This window comes from Catharus ustulatus, chromosome 4, assembly GCF_009819885.2.
Source record: "Catharus ustulatus isolate bCatUst1 chromosome 4, bCatUst1.pri.v2, whole genome shotgun sequence".
NCBI classification, from domain to species: domain Eukaryota; kingdom Metazoa; phylum Chordata; class Aves; order Passeriformes; family Turdidae; genus Catharus; species Catharus ustulatus.
This window is the reverse complement of record NC_046224.1, coordinates 25,679,355-25,700,852: the sequence shown is the minus strand read 5'-3', so window position 1 is coordinate 25,700,852 and position 21,498 is coordinate 25,679,355. Positions and strand designations below refer to the sequence as shown.

The 21,498-nt window shown below is 44.2% G+C and overlaps 1 protein-coding gene across 2 annotated transcripts; it reads left to right on the top strand.

The window, feature by feature from the left end:
- The first annotated feature begins 6,094 nt into the window (after nt 1-6,094).
- HMGXB4 (HMG-box containing 4) lies at nt 6,095-21,349 on the top strand. 2 transcript variants are annotated; one of them, XM_042779221.1, is made up of 11 exons: nt 6,095-6,190; nt 8,194-8,299; nt 8,888-9,003; nt 10,302-10,377; nt 11,298-12,451; nt 13,615-13,696; nt 15,023-15,087; nt 15,381-15,486; nt 16,036-16,205; nt 17,346-17,468; nt 19,057-21,349. In XM_042779221.1, exons 2-11 carry the CDS (start codon nt 8,269-8,271, stop codon nt 19,099-19,101), a joined length of 1,968 nt encoding a protein of 655 aa, XP_042635155.1. In that variant the 5' UTR covers nt 6,095-6,190; nt 8,194-8,268; the 3' UTR covers nt 19,102-21,349. The 2 variants fall into 2 exon arrangements, with proteins under 2 accessions (XP_042635155.1, XP_042635156.1); XM_042779222.1 differs by lacking the exon at nt 6,095-6,190 and adding an exon at nt 6,310-6,751.
- The last annotated feature ends 149 nt before the right edge of the window (nt 21,350-21,498 follow it).

The window sequence follows — 21,498 nt, the reverse complement described above, 5'->3', positions numbered from 1 at the left end:
TCATTCCTCCATCTTTCCCAGCATGAGCTCAGCCACAGCCTAGACTGCAGAATTCTCCACTAGATAGTTCTCTTGCACCAGGCTGTGATGCCACAGGTCATTATATTTAGGTTCTCCTGTAACCCAGATAAGTGAGCTTGATTTAATTTTATTTCAGATTGTGGGACAGAGGGGTGAGGCTTCTTTAAGCAAGTTTGCAAACAAACAATAGTTTAATCACAAAAACAGTCACTGTATCACTGACCAGCTGTATTTACCCCCATACCAAGGGTAACTACTTTTATAAATTTGGGGAAAGAGGGGTTGATGTCTCCATGCAGTACAGTTTTTCTTTCCTTTGAGCGACATATTCTATTGGCAAAATGAGAATGAGTGCAGGTATGACAGGCCTCTATAAATACTTCTGAGCAAAAACAGCAACAAAAGGCAATAACTATACTAGTTAAAATAAGATGTTGGCACAAGAACAAATGAATGTAAGCTAACCATGTATACATTTAAGCTGGTAATCAGGAGATGTTTCCTAACCATCAGACAAAAGAGCCTCTGGAACAGTCTCCCAGTAAGCATTGTGGGGGAATGAGACTTGATTACTTTAAAGGTAAAGATTGATCAGTTTACAATAAGAGATTGAATGACAGTGGGCCTGCAATAGCAAGGAACAGCACTTGATGACCCAGATCATGTTGTCTTATCCAGTGACCCTGAAAGCATTGAAAATCACCTGTTATGCAAAACACATAAAATGTCCTGCAACACCACCAGCTTCTCCCAACACTCTGCAATTCATAACATTTATTATTCCTCACCTCTCATCACATCAGTACATCTCCTTACCTTTACTGTGACTCCAGCCTTGGTGAGTCTGGAGCCCTTTCCACTTGTTGCTTCTTGCCCATATTTTTGCAGTAGCTCCATAGACCATGGCACACTACAGTCACAAGCTTGGCATTACCCCAGCTGGCATCTCAAGAATTTTGCAGGCAGCACTGTCCTGTTGCCATCCTCTGCAAACTCCACTGCCACTTTCTAGCTGTTCAGTGAAAATCTCCTGCTTTTCCCAGAAGTTCTGATCTCCAGCAATGGCATCTGTAGCCAGAAGCAGAGGCAATATACAGGCTTGGTCCACAGAAATAGCCATGAGCCACCTACATTATCTGGAGAGAAATATTAGTAACATGGTCATTTCTGCTACCCAATACAGGACAGATGTCAACACTCTGTATTTGTCATAAATAGAAAGCTGCAGGAATGAAGCACCCCAGAGTTACATGCCTTTTTTTCATAAAGGTGAAGTATACCATGCTACAATGTCTATAAAGAGAAGAGCAGGTCACTCTGACCTGTACAAAAGAGGACTGTAATGGAATCAAGGTATGAGAGGAGGAATTTAAATAAATTAACAGATTCAAAGGGAAAAAATGAAAATGCAGGATCAGGGGGAGAAGGTGTGTTCCCACTGTGACAGATGCTGTGGCTCCAGGGAACATTCAGGCTGCTGTATTGACATTACAAATGAATGCACACACTTTGTGGTTTCATTTATGACTGAACTGAAAGATGAAGAGGCATGAAAATGAATGCATCCTACAAAAAAGCAAAGACAAATGGGAAGTAATTTAAATAAAGCCCCAACACCAAAAGAATGCACATAACAATTTTTTTAAGGTTTTGATTCTCTAAAAAAGCAAGTCTTTGTATCCAAAGAGGAATTACCAGCATTGCTTATAAATAAAACTAAGGAAATTATATTGGTGAGGCAATTGGCAAGCAAGCAAGCAAGGATCATTAAACCTAAAGTCACAGTGACATCATGGTCACTTCCTCCACTTTCCTGTTGAAGGGTAGCTTGGTGACTGCTAACACACAAGTCTTGTATTGTGCACAGAGAAAAGTAACACTGTCTGTGCAAAACAAGCAACAAAACGAACAAGTGCTATAAGAGTAGCCTGCCTGTGTGCTTTTCTTCAACAGGCAGAGAGCAGAGGTTTTATACCAAGTCCCATTCCAGTTAATGCCAAATCATCTCAGAGTCTAGGGGAAAAACAGAAGAAACTGGGACAGGAGTGAAAAGAGATGTATGAGTTGCAAAACTATGACAGGTAAAATTAATAATTGTTCACACAGCTCTGAGTGCTGAATTTAATTCAGTACATAACTTGTTTGTAAGCTCATGCTCATGTTATTATTCATTCCCCTTATACTCATTGCACTTGAGACACCAAAAAACTAAGTACCAAAACCCAATGAAAAAAAAGAGGACTACTAAATCTAGCAGCTTGGACTGCTGTTCAATCAGGAGAAAATAAGCAGACGAGGATGCATGGTGGAAATAAAGTGGGGAAAGCAAGGCAGATTGGGTGGCTTCATGGGCAGTAAGTTTTTAGTATACAAATAATCTTGCATTAAGCACAGGGAACTATACACACATCCTAAAATGTTCTGCACTGCCAAGAACATTTTATATAATAGGCAATTCACAGTCAAGAGGACACCTAAGGGAACATACCATATACCCTTTTGCAGTTTCTTTCCCAGGGATGTAGGCAAAAGCATGCAAGATGCTCTGAGCAAAAGGAATAAGCAAGATTCTCACAACAGTCTGAGACTGACTGAAGCTGCACTTCAGGTCTTAAAAGCTATAGGGACTGTTTGATTTTCTGATTCCCTCACTATGACCTCTTATATTACAGAGTACAAAGAAACAATTCTGTCAAGTACAGTAATTTCACGAATACAAGCCGCACCAATTTGACCAAAATTTTGGTGGAAACCCGGAAGTGCGGCCAATATTCCGGGGCGGCTAATACATTAACAAAATTCTAAAAGCTGCCAACACGGAAGTGAGAGCCCGCGGCAGCCCCAAGCCAAGCTGGAGCCCGGTCGGCCCCGGCAGAGGTGGGAAAGCCTGGCAGAGGCGGGGCCAGCAGTGTGGGGGTGGGCGGCAGAGCCCGGGCCAGCAGGGCGGGGGAGCCCGGGAGAGCTGGGGCTAGCAATGCAGGGGAGCATGGCAGAAGCAGGAAGGCCGACGGGTGGGGCTGCCTGGCAGCGGGGGAAGCCCAGCAGAATCGGGGCCAGCAGCGTGAGGGAGCCCGGCAGTGCGGGGGCCTGCAGTGCCGGCCAGGGCGAGGAAACGCGGCGGCGGTGCAGACGGGAGGGGGCGGCCGGCGAGCCCGGCGGCAGCGGTGGCAGCCCTGCCGGCTGGGCGAGCGAACGCGGCAGCGGGGCGGTGCAGATGGGAGGGGGCGGCCGGCGAGCCCGGCGGCAGCGGCGGCAGCCCTGCCGGCTGGGCGAGCGAACGCGGCAGCGGGGCGGTGCAGATGGGAGGGGGCGGCCGGCGAGCCCGGCGGCGGCAGCAGCACCACCCGGCCAGCCCCGCCGAGCCGTGGCGCTGAGCTGGGCCACCCGGCCCCGTCGGCAACCATGAGCGGGCCGAGCCTGCCTGGCCCCGCCCCGAGCCAGTAAACCCCGCTATGCCGCGATCCTGTTACTAATTGGCCAATTTGTGAAAGCTGCGCACGGATTCTCGCGACGAACGAAAGTGCGGCTAATATTCGGGGTGCGGCTTATCTATTGACAAAGACAGCAACATTGTCGAGGCACCGGAAGTGTGGCTTATAATCCGTGCGGCTTGTATTCGTGAAACTACTGTATTAAGGATTTGAAGGGGTTGTGACTCTCTTAAATTTGCTATCAGCATTCTGACATTTTCCATACCTGACCTGTCTAATCTAGGTGTATACTCTAAAGAGATTCCTGGATTTTCTAGAAAAGCAAAAGGCTAAGCAGTCTGAAAGCATCCAATAAATGCCAGTATGTTGTGCTGGCTGGTTCTGAGCTGGCTCTGAGCTCTGAAGAATGTGAATGATTGAAATTAGTTTTTCTGAGCATTTCTTTGCTGATGAAAAGTGCAGGAGAAGGGACTGTGCGTTATTGTTGTTACTGTTACAATTCCTATTATTATTATTATTATTATGTTTGTTCTGTGGGAGGAAAGAAACTTGGATGGATCTCAACAGGGGAAGTCTGAATGATTGGTGCTTCAGTGGCTTTATGTGCAAGTATCCTGCTAGATGCTCATTTTTGCAAATTCACCTGCAAATTCATTCTCTCTCATACACACACACAGGCCCTGACAATCTAATACCTATGAACCATCCAGCACTAAAAACATTAAACTGCAGGGGAGTTCAAATGCTTTCTCTTTCTAGGGTGCAGAATATTAAACATAACATCCCCAGGCATTTACTACCTATCATTACCAAATGCTTATTATCATCAAATACCAGGCTAATTTAAGCTCTCATTTTTTAAAGCAATCTGAATCCCTGTTTATTTGGGTTGCACGTAGCCTCTCCCAACCATGCCCATGGCTTCTGCTGACTTGATTCCATTCTGCCTCCACCTCACTCATAGGCCAGGAGCTCCCAGGAATTAACCGATGTTTCTGTTATATCCATAGATGTTTTTGTACAGTCTGTAATACAAGCATGAAAGCTGAAGACCATAAAAACACGGGAACTGTGATTTTGTTATGCTCTGCACTGTCAAATGGGGTATGAATCCACCACTGGGACCCCTAGAAACATTATCAACAAGCAGAAGTAAAGGAGCAGGTCATATCAGGTTCAGCTCTGGCAAGATCCTGGTCATAAATTTGCAGAGGCACTTGTCCACCTTGGTGATTCCTCCCTGAGTTATAGTCTGGAGGGCAAGGAGTGATTTTGGTTTAGCCAGTAGCACACACGTACATCTGCACAGGCTTTGTTCTCAGCCTAGGAGGGGTGAGTTTCTACCCTGATGTGTTACAGCTGCTGCACTTGCAGACATTGATCTGTGTGTACAGGCTGTACCCCTCACTTTGGATCAAACTACACTTTCACACAGCATAACAGGCATAGGCCTCTATTCTCTTCAAATTCCTCTAGGCCCTACTGGACTGCAAATAATTACTGTCATCATTCTGTACTTGTCAGGAGACAAAAGCATCAGCAGGACCAAAGGCAGGTCCGTAGAGGCTGGGAATGGCCTGTCTGTGATGGGTCAGGCCTAACCTCAGGCATGGCTGGGAACCGTAGTCTGCAGACAGCATGTGACTGCGAGCAGCTCTGCCAAAGAGTCACGGGGATGTCTGCCGGCACCGAAATAAAAGGACAGCTCCTGCATCAGTGGAGATTATGGGATTTAAGGTAACGATGCAATGAGGTTTGGTGAACCCCCCAACAGGTCAGAGTGAAGAAGGGCTAACCTAGTGGGAAAAAGGATTCTTTTTTGCTCTGGCTGTTACTTGAGCTTTTTTAAAACATCTGTCTTGAAGCCTTTGCAATAACGAATGAGCCCTTTAGAAGATGCTGGGGGAAATTTGCATTTCTCTTGGCTGCCACCTTTGACAATCGGTAAGAATGGGTGCGAGGGTTACGTGATGCCTTCACAGGCAGTATCCGAGTGTGCTGTTCAGTCGTGCTTCTCTCTGCCCCAGCTGGCCCCAAATTCCCACCTGTGCGGAGCATCATCCACTCAGTTCCGCAGGGAATCGGATAGTCCTGAGGGAGACGTGCCCATTCATGTGCGTGTGTGACTAATCTCATGGAAGTGCTGGCGCTGTAAATGTTTAATAACAGTTAAATTTCACGCTTTCCCAGTGACCCACCCCAGCAGCAACAAGCAGCCAACAACGAGCCCGGGCTGCGAGCCCAGCCAGCTCAGTGTCTGACAGACAGGGACAAGAGAAGCTGCGCCGGCAGCACACAAGAGGAGGCTGCGCCAAGCAGGGGGCTCGGTGGGCACCCCTCCACTGGTGGCGGTCGGGGTCAGAGCCGGGGCCGGGCACAGAACCCCGCGTGTGCCACCCCCGTGTCGCACGGGCACACGCTGCCCCCGGGCAGCCGCGCCGGCCATCGATGCGCTCGGCAAGCCGGCGCCCCGCGGGTGCCGCGTTCGAGGCGCTCGGCGCTCGGCTGGCCGGCTCTGGCGCGGGTCCCTTAGCTCCCTGTCCAAGATGGCGGCCGCAGGCGGCGGCGCGGCGGGAAGCGGCGGGGCCGAGTGAGGCGGCCGCGGCCCGTCCCCACCCAGCGGCCGCGGCTCGGCGCCGGCAGGCCTTATCGCCGCTGGGCGGCCCCGCAGTCGGGGCACGCCCGGACGTGCTGCAGAGGCGGAGCCGCGGGCTGGCGTGAGGCTGGAGCCCGCTCGGGTGAGGGGACGCACGGGCGGGAGCGGAGCGGACGAGCCCGCTTTGAACGGCGGCGGCGGCGGGGCCCGGGCTCCGGGGGGTGTCGGGGCGCATGCGCAGGACGGGCCGGCCGGCGGTCCGTGCCCGCGGAGAGGCCGGGGCCAGTGCTGGGGTTCGCGCGCTCGCCTCCGCGCGGAATTCCCGGCGGTCCCGGCTGCTCTCACGGCCCCGGCCGGGAGTGCTGGCGGGACATGGGGTGAGGGAGCCACCTCCGCGGCCAGGCGGAGCCGGACCGAGGAGCGGGGCTCCGTGCGGGGCCACGGGGCTGCGGAAGAGCAAGGCTGGGCCTTGGACCCTCAGGCGTGTGCGCTACGGAACGGGACACGTGAAGGGAGAGTTTCCGCGCTGAGCCTGTGCCATCCCTGCTGAAATCCGGCAGCGTAATGGAAGTTTACAAGATCAGAGTAGTTAAGGGTATCTTTTGTATTTGCCGGATTGGAGGTCTGGGCTGTGAGCGCCTTTGGGCAGTATCTACCATCTTTGTACCTGCCAAGCAGATAACATTTAAAAAGAGACTGAAAGGTATGCATATAGGTACAAAGAGATCTTAAACTCTCCAAGTCATTCATTCTTGAATGACTGCCTTCGGCTTTGTTTTGCTGAGCAGTATTTGGATGAGGCCCTTACCGTGTTGAGCACAATACTCTGGTGTTGTGTGTCTTCCCACTCAAGTCTCTGACAAGCAGCTCAAAATGTTGACAACGTCTGGTTTAAAGATCACGAGCCATAAGTGGCAAGATGCTCTTTTTTATTGCCAAGTGCAGTGCTCTCTGCCTGTACGTATTCAGTGCTCTTGTGTGTAGGTAGAATCCTCGTGTTTGCTACCAGCAATATATAATGGTCAGAATACTGACTTGATGTTCTGCAGTGGGTGTCTCCCCAAAACCTGAAGAAATAACATGTATTCCTAGGAATTTAAACAGAAGCATTTCCTGCGTACCCACAAGCCTGATTTAGTTGTGACTTTGTTATATCAGTTAAGTAACCACTGTGGGATGAATAAGTTGTACATTGTCAGCACCAGCCAGTTGTTTATGAAATCGAGTTGCAGGGGGGATGTACAAGCACAAGTTCCCTGCTCCCAAAGTACTCCCACGTAGCTTCAGTGTGGTGAGATTACCATGACAGCTGGGATGAGCAGACTGCATGGTCTTTGTGGCTGGCTGTTAACACATGTGCATGTGTAACACACAAAGGCAGCTGGGAGCGACTGGATTAATCCCACAGGAGCAGAACGTGGATCTTTTCTTGCTGAGCTGGTCGCTGGCTGAAGAACACAAGCTGTTTGCTCTGAGAGAGCCAGAGTGTGGCCATTCCATGGCAGCACTGTCCTGTGTATGCCCCTAGCTGGTGCAGTGAGAGGACTGAAACCTGGGAGGCAGAGGTTGGGTTGCTGCAGGCCTAGCTAAAAGGAGTGCTCTCTGCCATCCCTCCCCCAGGCTGGCATTCACAGTGGCTGCAGTGGTAGCATTGGGAGACACGTCAGAAGGATACACACCTCTAATACAAAATGTGTGATCCTCTAGGAAAAAAAAAATAATAATTATATTCTGCCTGATCCCTTCTTTTCCTTCACTTCATCTGAGATTCAAGAGTTTGAAATCTCTTTAAACCACCCACTCCTTTACACAGTGGCTCCTGACAAAAAATGGCTTTGACACAGTTTGGATGCAGTTTTGTGTGTCATGAAAATCAAACCCAGTTGTCTTCTCACCATCCTTCTATTTTTGTAAATAAATTAGTTCAGTGATTCAGATATTTTTGAGAAAGAAGTGGTATTTTCTACCTTTAAAATGATACAGCATCTATTTTTATTAAAAAACCCAAGCCTGAAGAGTGACCACTCATTTCCTTTCCCTTTCCCACTGTCTTCCAAAGAATCCTTATTTGGTTCAAAGAAAATTTCCCCATTTACATAATGATTCTTCTTTATAGGAGGGTTATTTTCATTCTCTCTTTCTCAGACCTTTTCCTATAGATGGGAACGGGGGAAGGAGCCCAGACGTGGCGACTCATTCACAGGTTCCTGCAGGACCACCATGGCTTATGATGGCGCCAAGAAGAAAGAAGGTATGACTGCTTCATAATATCAGAGGGATTTTCACAAAAAATACAAATAAATTTTTACAAAGGGTGCCCTTTGCAGCCATTGCCAGGTCATGCAGTCAGAGTAGGAAAGAAGTTAGGATGCTGTGGAACCCTTAAATTTAACCTGGTCAAATTACTGGAGGATCCCAAGCCCTTGACTTCCAGGTGTAATGTACTGGGATTAGAACTTGAGAGAAATGGGTGGTATTTCCTAATGCAGACACCCTGACTGGAACTCTGCCACTGCAGCCTTTCTTTTCCCTGCCATGTCAATGGGACAGGGGATGAAGGATAATGATACGTTTAGTCATGGTAATATTTCTAGGTCCACTTGTCTTTGTGAAGGAACATACAGGCATTAGAGATTAAATCTGGAATGACCGAGCCCCATCCCTCTGGTCAGACAGTACAGACTGTTTGTTACCTTTCAGGCCTCTGTGTTTGTTGGGTTGTGTGCATCACTCTGTGCCAATGTCCTCTGTTAGCTTATTTATGAGTGGCCCACTTGGCTGTCGTTCCTTAATGTGGTATTTAATTCCTTCCTTTTTTCCCATTTCACATAAATCACAGAGTTTCTAGAGAGTCACCGAAGTGTTGATGACGGGCTGGCACCTGGCAGGATACAGCGAGAGAAAAAGCGCTCGTACAAGGATCTTCTGCAAGAGGAAAACGAGGTCACAACTCAGGTAGAAACCCTCAGAGAAAAGGTTCAAGGTGTAAAGATATGCGTAAAGGTAGTGATGGGATGGAATGGGTTTCTTGTCCTTTTTTTTATTTAGAAATGCATGTAAATGACAGCAAGAGCAGCTAATCATGTTCTGTGTAGTTCAGTAACTTTCCTGGGGAAAAAGAAGGGAATCAATCCCTGATTCCAATTTTTCTGGCCTCAGAAAATGAGGTAGTAGGAGTGTTGTCCTAGTGTTGATGTAGAACCTTGCAAGTGAGAAAATGCTATGAATAATTTCTTACACACATTTAAAAAACAACATTTACAGTTGTATAAATAGCCAGCAAAGGATGGATAGAATATTACCTGATGCACTGTTGTCTTCCTGATTGCAGACAGCCTCCAACAATAGCTCTTGAGAAGAATGAACTTGCCCTTTTTACCTCTTTGGGGCCTTAACTCTGGAAATCACATAGTAGTGACTTAAGTTTCTTCAAAGGTTTCTTCTTTGGGCTACAATTTCTTCTGTTAGCTCACAGGTGGCTGTCTAGTTATTTGGGGTGTTTTTCATCTTGAAAGCAAGTTCTTGTTTAAAATTAAAATCATCTACCATGCAGTTGGAATTCTTTAGAGGAGTTTCAGATTGATAAATTGATCAAGACACAGATAATAATTACGTGACATGGTGTATTAAGAACATATTTTTGTCCCATCATTCTAGTTGTCACCTCTTTGTACCTCCTGTTACTACTTTTTCAGCAGAACATAGTAAGAATTAAATGCTCTCCTTTGTTTTTGAGGCTTGACAGTCCATGTATCTGAAGTTATTTCTTAGCTTTATTAAAGAGTAGATGTCTTTTATCAACTTATCAGCCGATCTCCAAGTGATGGCTTTCACTGCCCATGTCTCAACACTTTGCAAAGGTGCTTCTTGTTTTATGTTGCTCCTCTCGCTTCGGGTTCTCCCTACAGAGATCTGTGTTTCAGTTTCCTTGGAGCCCTGTTGTGCTGCTACAGAAAGCTCGATGTCAATTAGGTGACGTTGTGCTGAAACCAATCCTGACTAATGTTTTTGTGTTCTCACACCTATCTAACATGTTTTTTGTCTTGCTTTAAACCTGCATTGTGTGGTCTTGGGGACAGAGTAGGTTTTCTTTTAGCACCTAGAGTAATGATCCTGCTTTATATGTTCCTTGATGTTACAGTAGTGCAAATAACTTTTGACAGCTCGTACTAATTCTTATCTTTGTTAATAGTCTGTGTGACTCTTACATTATTTCCCTCCTTTTTGTCAGCAACTTTTTTTTCTTATTCCAGGACAGTGAGTTTTTTCCAGGGACAGAAGCTCACAAAAAGAAGAGAAAGCACTCCTCTGATGAGTTCTGCTACAGAGGTAAGGTAGTAATCAAGCAGGGGAAGAGGCTAACACATCCTGACTTTAAGGAAATAATGCTCTTAAACCAGAGTCATCAAGCTTTGTGGTTAGCATTTTATAGGAGGAGAGTACATCAACCTGCCTTAGAACAAGTAATCAGAAACCTGACACAGATCAGCCAGACAGCAGAAGATTAGGGAATTACATTTTCAGAGTCTATCTTGACAAATTGCCATTGTAGGGGGTAGACATCTTCCATCCCCTTTTCACTGACGAGTTGTAGTTTCCTAACTCATGCCTTCACATTTGACTTTTGATTTTCTTGTTTTCCTATTGCATAACAAGCTAATTATACTTGCAGGTAGTATAACTTTCTCTGAATTTATAAGAATAGAATGAGGTTGAAAAATAAATGCTTTTTCTGTTCAGTTGTTCTCATAATTAGTAAGTTGGTCATAAAATGGCAATTCGGCTCATAGATGCTTAACACCTTTAAGATTTATTATTGGCCCAATAGAAGGAGAAAGCCAAGCTGAAATTTCATCTTTCAGCAAAATCTTTCTAGAGAATGAAAAAGCTCATATTTTCAACTCATTGGTCTCACCTTGGCTAAAAATGTCATTAAAACCTTGCACTTGAAATGTAATTTCAGTTAGATGTATTTTCATCAAAGCATTTTATTTCACAACTCACAGATCAAGTTTCACAAAACTTCAAGAACTTTCCTGCTGTCTCTCCCTTCCTTAAATTATTTGACCAGCTCAGGTGTCACAGGCTCTGAATTGTATCGGTAAGGCTGTGCTGAGCTGCTCTGGTTCTGTTTAAGCCAGGATGTAAATCTGCCACCTGTAATTGTAAGGATCACAGGATTCTCACTTCCCTTCTTTGCCGTCTTTAAGGGAATCATCTCAATGTACATTTCTCTTGATCTTTTTCAGGTGTCTCGCCTTTGGATCTACCATCAAAGAAGAAGAAAAAAGCAGCTTCTAGCCCATCCTCAGCTGATACAACCATGGATTTACTCAAGGCTATCAACTCACCTTTGGCCACAAGCTCAAAGTCGTCAAAGAGGACCTCTGAAAAATCATCTCATTCTTCCTCTGGCCATTCTGAAAGTAGAAAGGAGCATCCCAAGAAGAAGCTGAGTGGGAGCAGTGGGGAGCACTCAGTGGATGACAGCAGCTCCCACAAATCTAAAAAAATGAAACCTCTTTACGTGAACACAGAGACACTTACTCTTCGTGAACCTGATGGCTTGAAGATGAAGCTCATCCTTTCACCAAAAGAGAAAAGTAGTGCAGCAGATGATGATTCCTTATCCTACTCTTCAGCACCAGCAGCTGCAAAGAAATCTTCAAAGAAATCATCTAGAGATGAACAAGGCTCATTCCTGCTGGGGCACGATCTGCAGAGCTTCTTGAAGTCATCCCGGAAAAAGCACAAAGTACCTCCGGACTCACATCCACCTTCTGAGAGTTTTGGTGCTGACACCTCCCTTCATTCAGAGAGCCATGGAAGTGAGTATGAGGTTTCAGGTGTGGAGGCACCGCCAGAATCTGGTTCTTCTTCTGGAGGAGAGTTGGAGGCTGGAGAGCTGGTGATAGATGACTCCTACCGGGAAATCAAGAAGAAGAAGAAGTCAAAAAAAAGTAAGAAAAAAAAGGACAAGGAGAAACACAGAGAGAAGAAGCACTCCAAGTCTAAAAAGAGTTCTGGGCACTCTCCTGTGGCAGTAGCAGAAGTAAGAGTGTCACCACCACCTTCCAGTACCCCCTATGTCAGTCCTCCACCTCCTCCTGCTGTTTTTCACTCAGATGGTCAAGGTGAGAAGAGGAGGAAAAAGGAAGACAAGGAGAAGGACAAGGCTGAGAAATGGGAAAAGGAAAAGGAAAGAGAAAAAGAAAGAGAAAAGGAAAAGGAAAGAGAAAGAGAAAAGGAAAGAGAAAAGGAAAGAGAGAAGGAGAAGGAAAGAGAAAAAGAAAAGGAAAGAGAGAAGGAGAAGGAGAAGGAAAGAGAGAAGGAAAAGGAAAGAGAAAAGGAAAAAGAAAGAGAAAAAGAAAAGGAAAGAGAAAAGGAAAGAGAAAGAGACAAAGTAAGGAAAAATTGGAGGGAAAATAGAAATTGGGTGATGGGTAATGGTGAATTAGGCACTCCATTAGAAAAGCACTTTAAAATTAAACAAAGGATAACCGATACCAATTATCAATGGTTTAACTGAAGCATGTTTGGAAAAATGTGTCAGCCACTGTGATTTCTATTTGTAGCAAAAGGAATACATGTTCTTCTAGTTTTGTGGCACAGACAGTCCTTAGCCAATACAGGTTCTCTGGGAAAGTTACACTTAATTTTGCTTAGTCCAGGTCATGTGCCAAGCACATTTACATTTCTTTCTAATGTGACTGGCTCTAGCTATTCCCAGGCAGACTTTTGGACTAGTGATCAAAATTTCTGTAAAAAGGAATCAAGCTGTGACCTGAAAATTGAAGATACTTACCCATTACTCCTGTATTCAAATGAATTTCTGATAGACTACCATGTTCCCAGTTTTGTCCTGTACTTGTATATTCAGTTTTCCATGGTTACTGCATAAATATACAAGTAGCAGAAATGGTAGCTAGCATATGAACAAGTTTACAAATGAGGTAACTGTAGCTGTGTGAGTAAATGGGGGAAAGCAGCCTGTGCATGTTCAGTTAGAGAAATAATGCTTTGTGTGAGGAAATTGACAGATAGAGCCCAAATCTGTTCAGCCATTATCCTATTCTGTTTGGGAATTTTTCCCTGATCATAGCTCAGCAATTGCAATATCTTTGCTGTCAATGTACTACACAGTCTCTTTTCCTGCCAAATGGAAGTACTTTGTAAGGGTGCAAGGAATGGAACAAAACATTGTCGTGAGAACTAAATTGTTTTGACAGATCTATAATAGCTACTGTGAATAGTGTAACAGATACTGGGGTTTATTATAGGTTTTGAAACTGAGCTATATTAACAAAGTTGTATGTTGATCATGAATTTAGAATAGCAGCTTGTTGAGTTTTGCAAGATAAGCCTTGTACTAAGAGTGGTTCTGGCTGATTCCTGTGCTTTCATGAAGACTAAATTCAGCCAGAAGATGTAAAGGACTGCTTTTTAAGGTTCCTGATCTAAGTATCATATCTTTATTTAAGTCTTTAATGAATGCCAAATTCTTATTAAATTGGAGAAGGTCTCATCATAATTAAAAATCTTTGTTTCCTTTCTTCTTCTGACTAGCCAAAGAAGAAAAACATGTCTGCTTATCAAGTGTTCTGTAAGGAGTATCGTACAACTATTGTGTCTGAGCACCCTGGAATAGGTAAGGGAATAATCCAGCCTTCTCTTCTCTTGATTTTACAACAGTTGGATTAATTAGCAGAACATATTGTCTCTGTTTCAGACCAACTTCTTAATTTTGACACAGTGCAAAGAATCCGCCAATGTTATTTAGAATAAGAGGTGGTAAAGGGGACAGGAGTGGATTTCATTATTGTATTATAATTTTATTTTAACCAAGTTGTGAATTTAGATAAAGAACTTGCTAGATCTTTCTTTCCTTAAGGAGTTACAGTAATTTCACGAATACAAGCTGCACAGACTGTAAGCCGCATCTCCGGGTGTTGGCAAACATTTTGTTCTTTGTCCATAAATAAGCCACACCCGATTATAAGCCGCTCTGTTGTTTGCAGCAAGGACCTGCGTGCAACAAAGTTGTCAAATAGTAACAGAATCACGGGATCATGGGGTTTACTGGCTCGGCTCGGGCTGTGCAGGCTCAGCCTGCTCGGGGCTGCCGATGGGGCCAGGTGGCTCAGCTCAGTGGGTCCGCTCGGTGGGGCCACTCGGGGCCGGCCGCCGCTGCCACCGGGCTTGGTCACCCTGGCCCAGCGTTGCCCCGCGGTGGCAGGCAGGGACGGAGCCCGCTGGCACCCACAGCGGCAGCGGCAGGCGGGGATGGAGCGCTCCTGCGGCGGCAGCGGCGGGCAGGAGGGGAAGGATCACCCCCCACTCCCGCAGCGGCGGCGGGCGGGGATGGAGCCTGCCTGCTCCTGCCGCGGCAGGCGGGGGCAGGAGCCCCCCGCTTACCCCAGGGGCCGTGGGGATGGCAGCACGGAGCCCCCCGCCTCTCCCCCGCCTGAAGGAGGGAGCTCCCCTGCCTCCCCACCCCTTCCCCCCGCACTGCCGGCACTGAGCTGGCCCCACCCGCCGCGCAACACAATAACCAATTTGTAACAATCGCGAAATCCTAGGTTTTACTGGCAGGTGCTCAGCTCGGCACCCTGGCTGGCACTTCTGGGGTTGTAAATGTCAGAAAATTATTCACATATTTGAGTGTAAGCTGCATTTCCAGTGTGGGAGCAAAATTTTAGTCAAAATGGTACGGCTTGTATTCGTGAAATTACTGTAACTTCATTGTGTCGCTTTCTTGTAAATACACTGTGACTTCATCTTCCTGTTATCAGCTTTTTTTTTTATATTTTAAAGAGTAACAGGAATGCGCATTTTCAGGACATTGTGGAGAGTTCCAGTTATAAAATAGCTTGCTTCCGAAATGTGTATGGATGGGCCAGTAAATTTCCTATGTTCTCTCCACAATTTCATGATCAAATTTGTTTTAAACATTTTTCTTCTTTGTTTATGCCAGATTTTGGAGAGCTAAGTAAAAAACTGGCAGAAGTGTGGAAGCAGCTACCTGAAAAGGATAAACTGGTGAGTGTTTGTGTGAGATGTTTTGTAAAATTATTTCTGTGAACTAGGTGCTTAGATCAGAATGTGCTGGCAGCATTGCCACAATGCCTCGAAATATGTTACCTATATCCTTAAAGCATGTGAAGGTGGAAAGTATGAAAATCGTGCCCTTGCAAACATAAAAGCATTCATTTTCTTCTCATGGGATTGCTTCACCTCCTAACTATGTAACATCATTCTGCCTTCAGGTCCTGGCATCAGGTAACAATTACCTAATGTTATGAATCTTTCTTTTCTTACCATGGTAACTACAGGTCTGGAAACAGAAAGCTCAGTATCTCCAACACAAGCAGAATAAAGCAGAGGCCACCACTGTGAAGAGAAAGGCATCATCTTCAGATGGTGCACCAAAAATGAAAGGTAATTGTTGCACTTTATTTGTCTCATCTCTTTTCTTGGACAGGGAAGGTAGTGTCACCTGTGGAACAAAAAACAAAGGTCCTTACCTGCTTCACCTCCCTACCTGCTTTCTCACAAAGCATGACATTTAAATGTCATTAAAAATGACATTAAAAGTTGTCAAAACAACTTTTTTGTGAGAGCATTTTTCACAAAGATGTTCTTAATTGATTCATAGAATGGTATTGGTTTTGGCAGTTTAGGGATTGAAATGTAAAATAAGAAGAGGCAGAAAGGACGTTCTAGTGGGATTAGTTTGCTGCTAGAGGGAAGATGTGTTCTTCTTGGTTTAGCATCTCTGATACCAAATCTCCCCAACTGCATTCAGCTGAGGTAAATATTCTGTACATGTAAAAAAAAAGAGTTTCAACTCCAAAGACTACAAGACTAGGGCAACAGAACTATTTTAACATCTCATGCCTATGAGATTTGAACTTTAGTAAATAAATAGGCTTGTGAGTAAAAGAGGGAAAGCAAGGAATATGTAATTTTAATGTGTGTGTTTTCCAGCTTCTCCACCAGGAGTGATTTCTCCTCACAAAAAATCCCCCACCAGCACTGTGGTGGTGCCTTCCTCACCAGCCAAAGCCCCTGAGACAGATCCCATTGATGTAGCTGCACATTTACAATTGCTGGGTGAATCTCTGAGCCTCATTGGACACAGACTGCAGGAAACAGAGGTGAGCTTGTAACCAGCAATGTCACAGTGGTGTCCCGTAACCTACACCATACATTCAAGGCGATGATTATTTTATTTTCTTAAAAGTTTTACCAGTGGTTTTGTGGTAGGAAGAGAAACTAGAGGTGGCATGCCCTGTTTCTTTGCTGCATCACTCTTTCTTTTCAGTGAAATGATCCATAAACACTAGGCATTAAAGAATAACAGGTGCTTTGCCGCTTTAGGTCCTTGAAAGCAATTTGTAGTTCAGCAAATTCTTCAGTCTTTTCTTGCTGTATGTTCACCTTGGATTTGGTACTTCTTTGCTATTTTATCAGTCTCTGGTCAGTTTGTTACTGTTATTCTTTTTAGGAAACTTTCTCAAGAAGTTTTTTGCATGTCTTCTAGTTTTCTGGCAGTGTCATATTGCCAGTGTTTTGGATAGGGGCTACAATTGTTTCAACTTACCTGGTAACATAATGTCACATTTTAATGCTTTCCTGCTGTTAAATGACAGTGACTCTGTGAATGCACATTCAGGTGTGTGCTCCGAGAACTCAGCCCAGCTTCTAAGGAGAAAACATATTTTGAGAAAACATTTATGAGTAGCATGATAATCTAACCCCACTATGCTTGCTTATTTTATCAACAATGAAATAAAAGTTCTCGCATTTTGGTTTTGGCATGACTGATTGAGATCATGAGAGGAACAACCAGAGCCCAGAAAAGCATATAGACAAATTCCCTTTCCTGAAAGTATATTAATGACTAAAGCTTTTGTTATAGGCTTAGCATTTTATAACTTCAAAAATAAAACTATTGTCATTAGGACTCACGTAGTTAAAATAGATGGTACAAAATGGCACAGAAAATATATTACAAAAATTTGTGGAATCAATGTTTTTTACAACTGATAACTTTCTGATGTTTTTTGTTGATTCCTATCTCTATCGTGCACCAGTTCATTGCCTACTGAACTCTAGATTTTTGAGCCAGCAGTCTCTCTGTGAAGCACAAGGCACAGTTTTGTTACTGTGTAAATAGTGGAAGTGGACCGGAAGAGCTGAAGATACAGTATCTGCATGAGAATGGATACAGTTGAGAAAGAAGCCCACTTTCCACTTCCCATCCCTATCCAATTTTTTTCTTTCCTCATTACCAGGGAATGGTGGCTGTTTCAGGAAGTTTGTCAGTACTCCTAGATTCAATCATCTGTGCTTTGGGCCCACTGGCATGTCTGACCACACAACTGCCTGAGTTGAATGGCTGCCCAAAGCATGTTTTGGTGAGTTCTTTGTGGTTATTTTCCTTCTAGCACTGTTAATTTCAGTAAAATAGAGCTTTTTTGATTCATCAGTGTAACGTTATTGTAATTCCAATGCAGTAAGAAAATTTGTCTTGGTCATGGGCTTTTATAGATGAATATTTATTGAAATTAAGTTTATTGAATTATTACCATTGTACAACATTGTGCAACCTTTTTTTCTCCCGCTGGCAACTGACCTAGTATTTGTAGCATTGATTGTAGTGTGGGTAGGTCCTGTTTTAGTCAAGGTAGAGTCAATCAATCTGAGTGAAATAAAAATATACCAGTATTTTTGAAAGTTCTCGTTTTCCATAAAAATAAAACCCACCTTCCAGCTGCTCTGTATCACACAAGCTGTTTTTCCTTGGGTAGCATAAAAAACAACTTGTGATCTCAGGATTCCTAATGTGATGGTGTAAGACCTTTTACAAGTGGCTGAAACCTCCTCTGAGGAAAGAAAAATAGTCTGTTTTAAGGAGCTGCGTAACTACAGTTTCTTTTCCACTTTAAGCTACGCTTAATATTGAACCTTGCTTTAGCAACAGCTCATGGCATCTATGTAGCCTGATGTGGACATAGACTAAGATGGCAGCAGCCGTCAGGAGTCATACTTCCTACAGGAGACAGGAATAATGCAACAAAGGAGAGGAGCAAAAATAAAAAAATACAGTCTGCAAAAGTTAGGAGACTAAAACCAGATCTGGCAGAGTGGGCAATGAAGATGGGATATGAATTGACATGTCATAATAGGGCAGCCCAAACGTTTATTCATTAAGAGAATGGACTGTCAACAACAGGAACAAAGTTGATAATTTAGTCTGTGAACACCCACAAACTGGCTCTGTGCACAAAAGCTGAGTCAGTGGGGTGTTCCCATCTTAAGCCATGGAAAAACTCGGGTGCTTTTTTTCCTTTCTGCTTGCCAAGTTTATTCAGAGCAGTGATGCCACATGACCAGTGGTGCGTTTATTAGAAACTTGATCAACTTATTGTTATAAGGAGCAATGGAGCTTTAAGTGAATTATGGCAGCTACCCTTCACTTCTGGAAACCAGTGTTCAGGAGCTGATGATAAATCTGATTTTCACAGTCAGATACCTAACCACAGTGGTGTTCTAAGACGCTGATAAACCCCAGCGGTTGTGTTGCAGTTTGTATTTGAGACAGTAGGTGGCATTGCTAAATTCTAGAATCACAACTGGTGCAGATCCAGCTCCTCCATCTCTGTTAAAGGTGCTGTTCCTAGGGCCTCCTACAGCTACCAAGCCACGGGCTTGAGGTTACTGAAACACTGCATCTGAAGAACATACAGCTGGGTCTTTTTTTCTGATGTGCATGAGAAGGATTCCTACTCTCAGAATTCTGTTTGTTGCATTTTCCAAGAAAAACTGAAGGGCACTTTTCTTTGGCATCTGACACTCTATTAGAGGTGATCAATAGGCAGATTTGGTTGTCTCATCCTATGATAACTTGTAACACAAGTGACTGTGCTCAGTACCCTCACCTGTGCCATTTTTTAAGGATTTTAAGATATTGCCTGACACTAAAAACTGAAATTTTTTTCCCAGTCAAACACACTAGACAACATTGCCTACATCATGCCTGGACTTTGATGGGAAAGGATCCTGGGATGTACTCAACCTCTGTGCAACTGACTTGTGTACCTGCACTACACTGGCGCTCCTGAAGGGCTCCATGTGGAGGCTTTTTAAGTTTTATATGTGTATAGTATATACATAGGATTGTAACTATTTGATTTCTATTTTATGAAAAGTTGTGAAGTTAAGCTGAGAAAACCCTTTTGTGTTGGTGGGTAAAATGTCCTCCAATCTGAAAGTGTTTTGTATGAAGAATTCAGAAAGCTTTTGAGAAATTTGCCTTAAATTCAGATTTAATGGGGGAAGCAAACAGAGAAGGGACTTCTTGATATAAAGAAGAAAGCTGTCACCATGAGAGAGGTCATTGAAGCAGGTGGCCCAGAGAGGTTCTTGACTCTCCTTCCTTGATGATACTCAAAAACTGAATGAGCAGCCTTCTCTAGTTGGACTTGCTTTTAGCAGGGAGGTGGTCCAGATGATCTCCTGATATCCCTGCCTAAACTGAAGTATTCTGATATTCTGTGGGCAGGTAGATATTATATATTTTGGACCAAGGAATAGAACTGAATTCTTCACCAGCCCTATTTGTAACTCTTTTTCTGTTTAAAACCCACTTCTTGAGGGGAAAGCTGAATTGCTTTTTGCTTCTTGGTCACTTTCTCCAATCCCTACTCCTCAGTCAGTTATTACTGAAAGTTGTCAGTGTTGGCTGGCTGGTCTGGTAGCTGGCATTTGAAGTGAAGATGACAAGTTTAATTTTTCCTTGTGGACTCATATTAAAATCATCATTAGCACAATGTATCACCCATTGCATTGGCTTGAGAGAATGAACCTCCTGCTGATTCTTCCACGGCATGGTCAGCCTGCTTTGATGGAAAGGAGTAGAGAAGCAGATGGGAAAATTTGGATTGTTTCTGCCTGTCTTGGATTTGTTTTGTGAAATGGCTCATCCCCCATCCCTCTCACCAGCACTATTGCAGTAGCTGTGGTGCTGCTGGCAAGGCAGTGACCAGTGGCCAGTTTGAAGCAGTTATGGCCAAGTAAGGCACATGTGGGTTGATTGGACTGGTTTCCCTTCCTTCCAGCCACATACTTGGAGTTTGGTTTTCTGCTCCTCTGGAAGAGGAGCCGCAGGAGAACACTTGATTCTTGTTTAGGCTTTTGTCTGTGTGTATGTATGTGTATGTGGTGTTCATATCACATGTATTTAACTTTTACCAATATCTGTAACAGATTTTAATTTATCCTGTATATTTCTCTGTGTGTGTGTATATATTTATATACATAATTTAAAAGCAAAAATTCCTCCCTCAGCCAACAGCGTGTGGAAAATGTGAATCAAGTTTGCCTCACTTCCTGCAGGAATCAACTCTATGTGTAGTAGTAAGCATGGGCATTGTGTAAGGAAACACCAGGAAGATTCTAAGTGTTTGTAGAAACAGGCTATCTTGTGAAGGTAGGCAGAACAACTGAAATACCATTTGTCTCAGGCCTTTTCAGCTCTGTAACAGGAAAGTTTTAAAATTACAGAAGAGGCATTTTTTACTTCCAAGTAAGTCTAGCTTTTCTTTCTTAGGACAGTTGAAAGCGAGCTGTCCCTCATTGTGGCTGAGCCCCAAATCAGAAGTAAATTAAATCCTGGGGTGTGGAGGAAGGTTTTTCTCCCCATGCTTCTTTGCCACGTATTCCCCAGATGTGCCTGTACAAGGTAGTCTGATCTTTTCTCAGTGCAGTGAGGGGTTTTCTCAGCAGAGGAGGTGCAGAAGGTTCTGAGACCACCAGGCCAGTACACATGTTTTAACAGCTTAGGACAAATCCCAGTGAGCCTGGAAATAGGAAGGGCCCAGGAGGGAGGCAATCCAATCGTGCTTCAGATCCTGGCCCATATTAAAGCGTCTGCTGTTGTGAGCAGCACAGAATAACCGGCTCTTTCCACCCCTTCACAGTTGAGAGCATTGTGGTGAAGGGGTAGATCTGCTTTTGAAGAAACAGAAGGGGATCAGCTTTAGCTTTGTCCTCTGTACAACAGAAAACTCTTGAGGAGTGAAAAACACAAATGACCCTGGTGTATTGTATTTTTATTAAAATTTGTACACTTTGTATAATCTGTATCTTGTGGTATTTGGTACTATAGGGAAAACTTTGTCAAGACTTAGCAGGTTTTATATTTTTGTTATTTCTTTGCTGTTTGGTCCTGATTACATTACAATTATACACAGACTTTTTTGTACTGTACTTACAATATAATTTTTTTTTTAACTTCTGGAGTAGTGTCGTTCATTTCTGGCATGTGCTGTTTTCTGCAGCTGTCGTTACCACTTGTGTTTCTCAGCAAAACACACCCAATCCTAACCCTGCTAAACTCACTCACTTGGCAGGCAAGCTGTACTGTTTCCAGCAGCACCAGTCACC

Coding starts and splice junctions, on each gene's coding strand:
- HMGXB4 (XM_042779221.1), top strand. CDS start 8,269: ATGGCTTATGATGGCGCCAAGAAGAAAGAAG. Junction 10,378..11,297: donor TGATGAGTTCTGCTACAGAG/GTAAGGTAGTAA, acceptor GATCTTTTTCAG/GTGTCTCGCCTTTGGATCTA. Junction 17,469..19,056: donor GCTGCCCAAAGCATGTTTTG/GTGAGTTCTTTG, acceptor TTTTTTTCCCAG/TCAAACACACTAGACAACAT.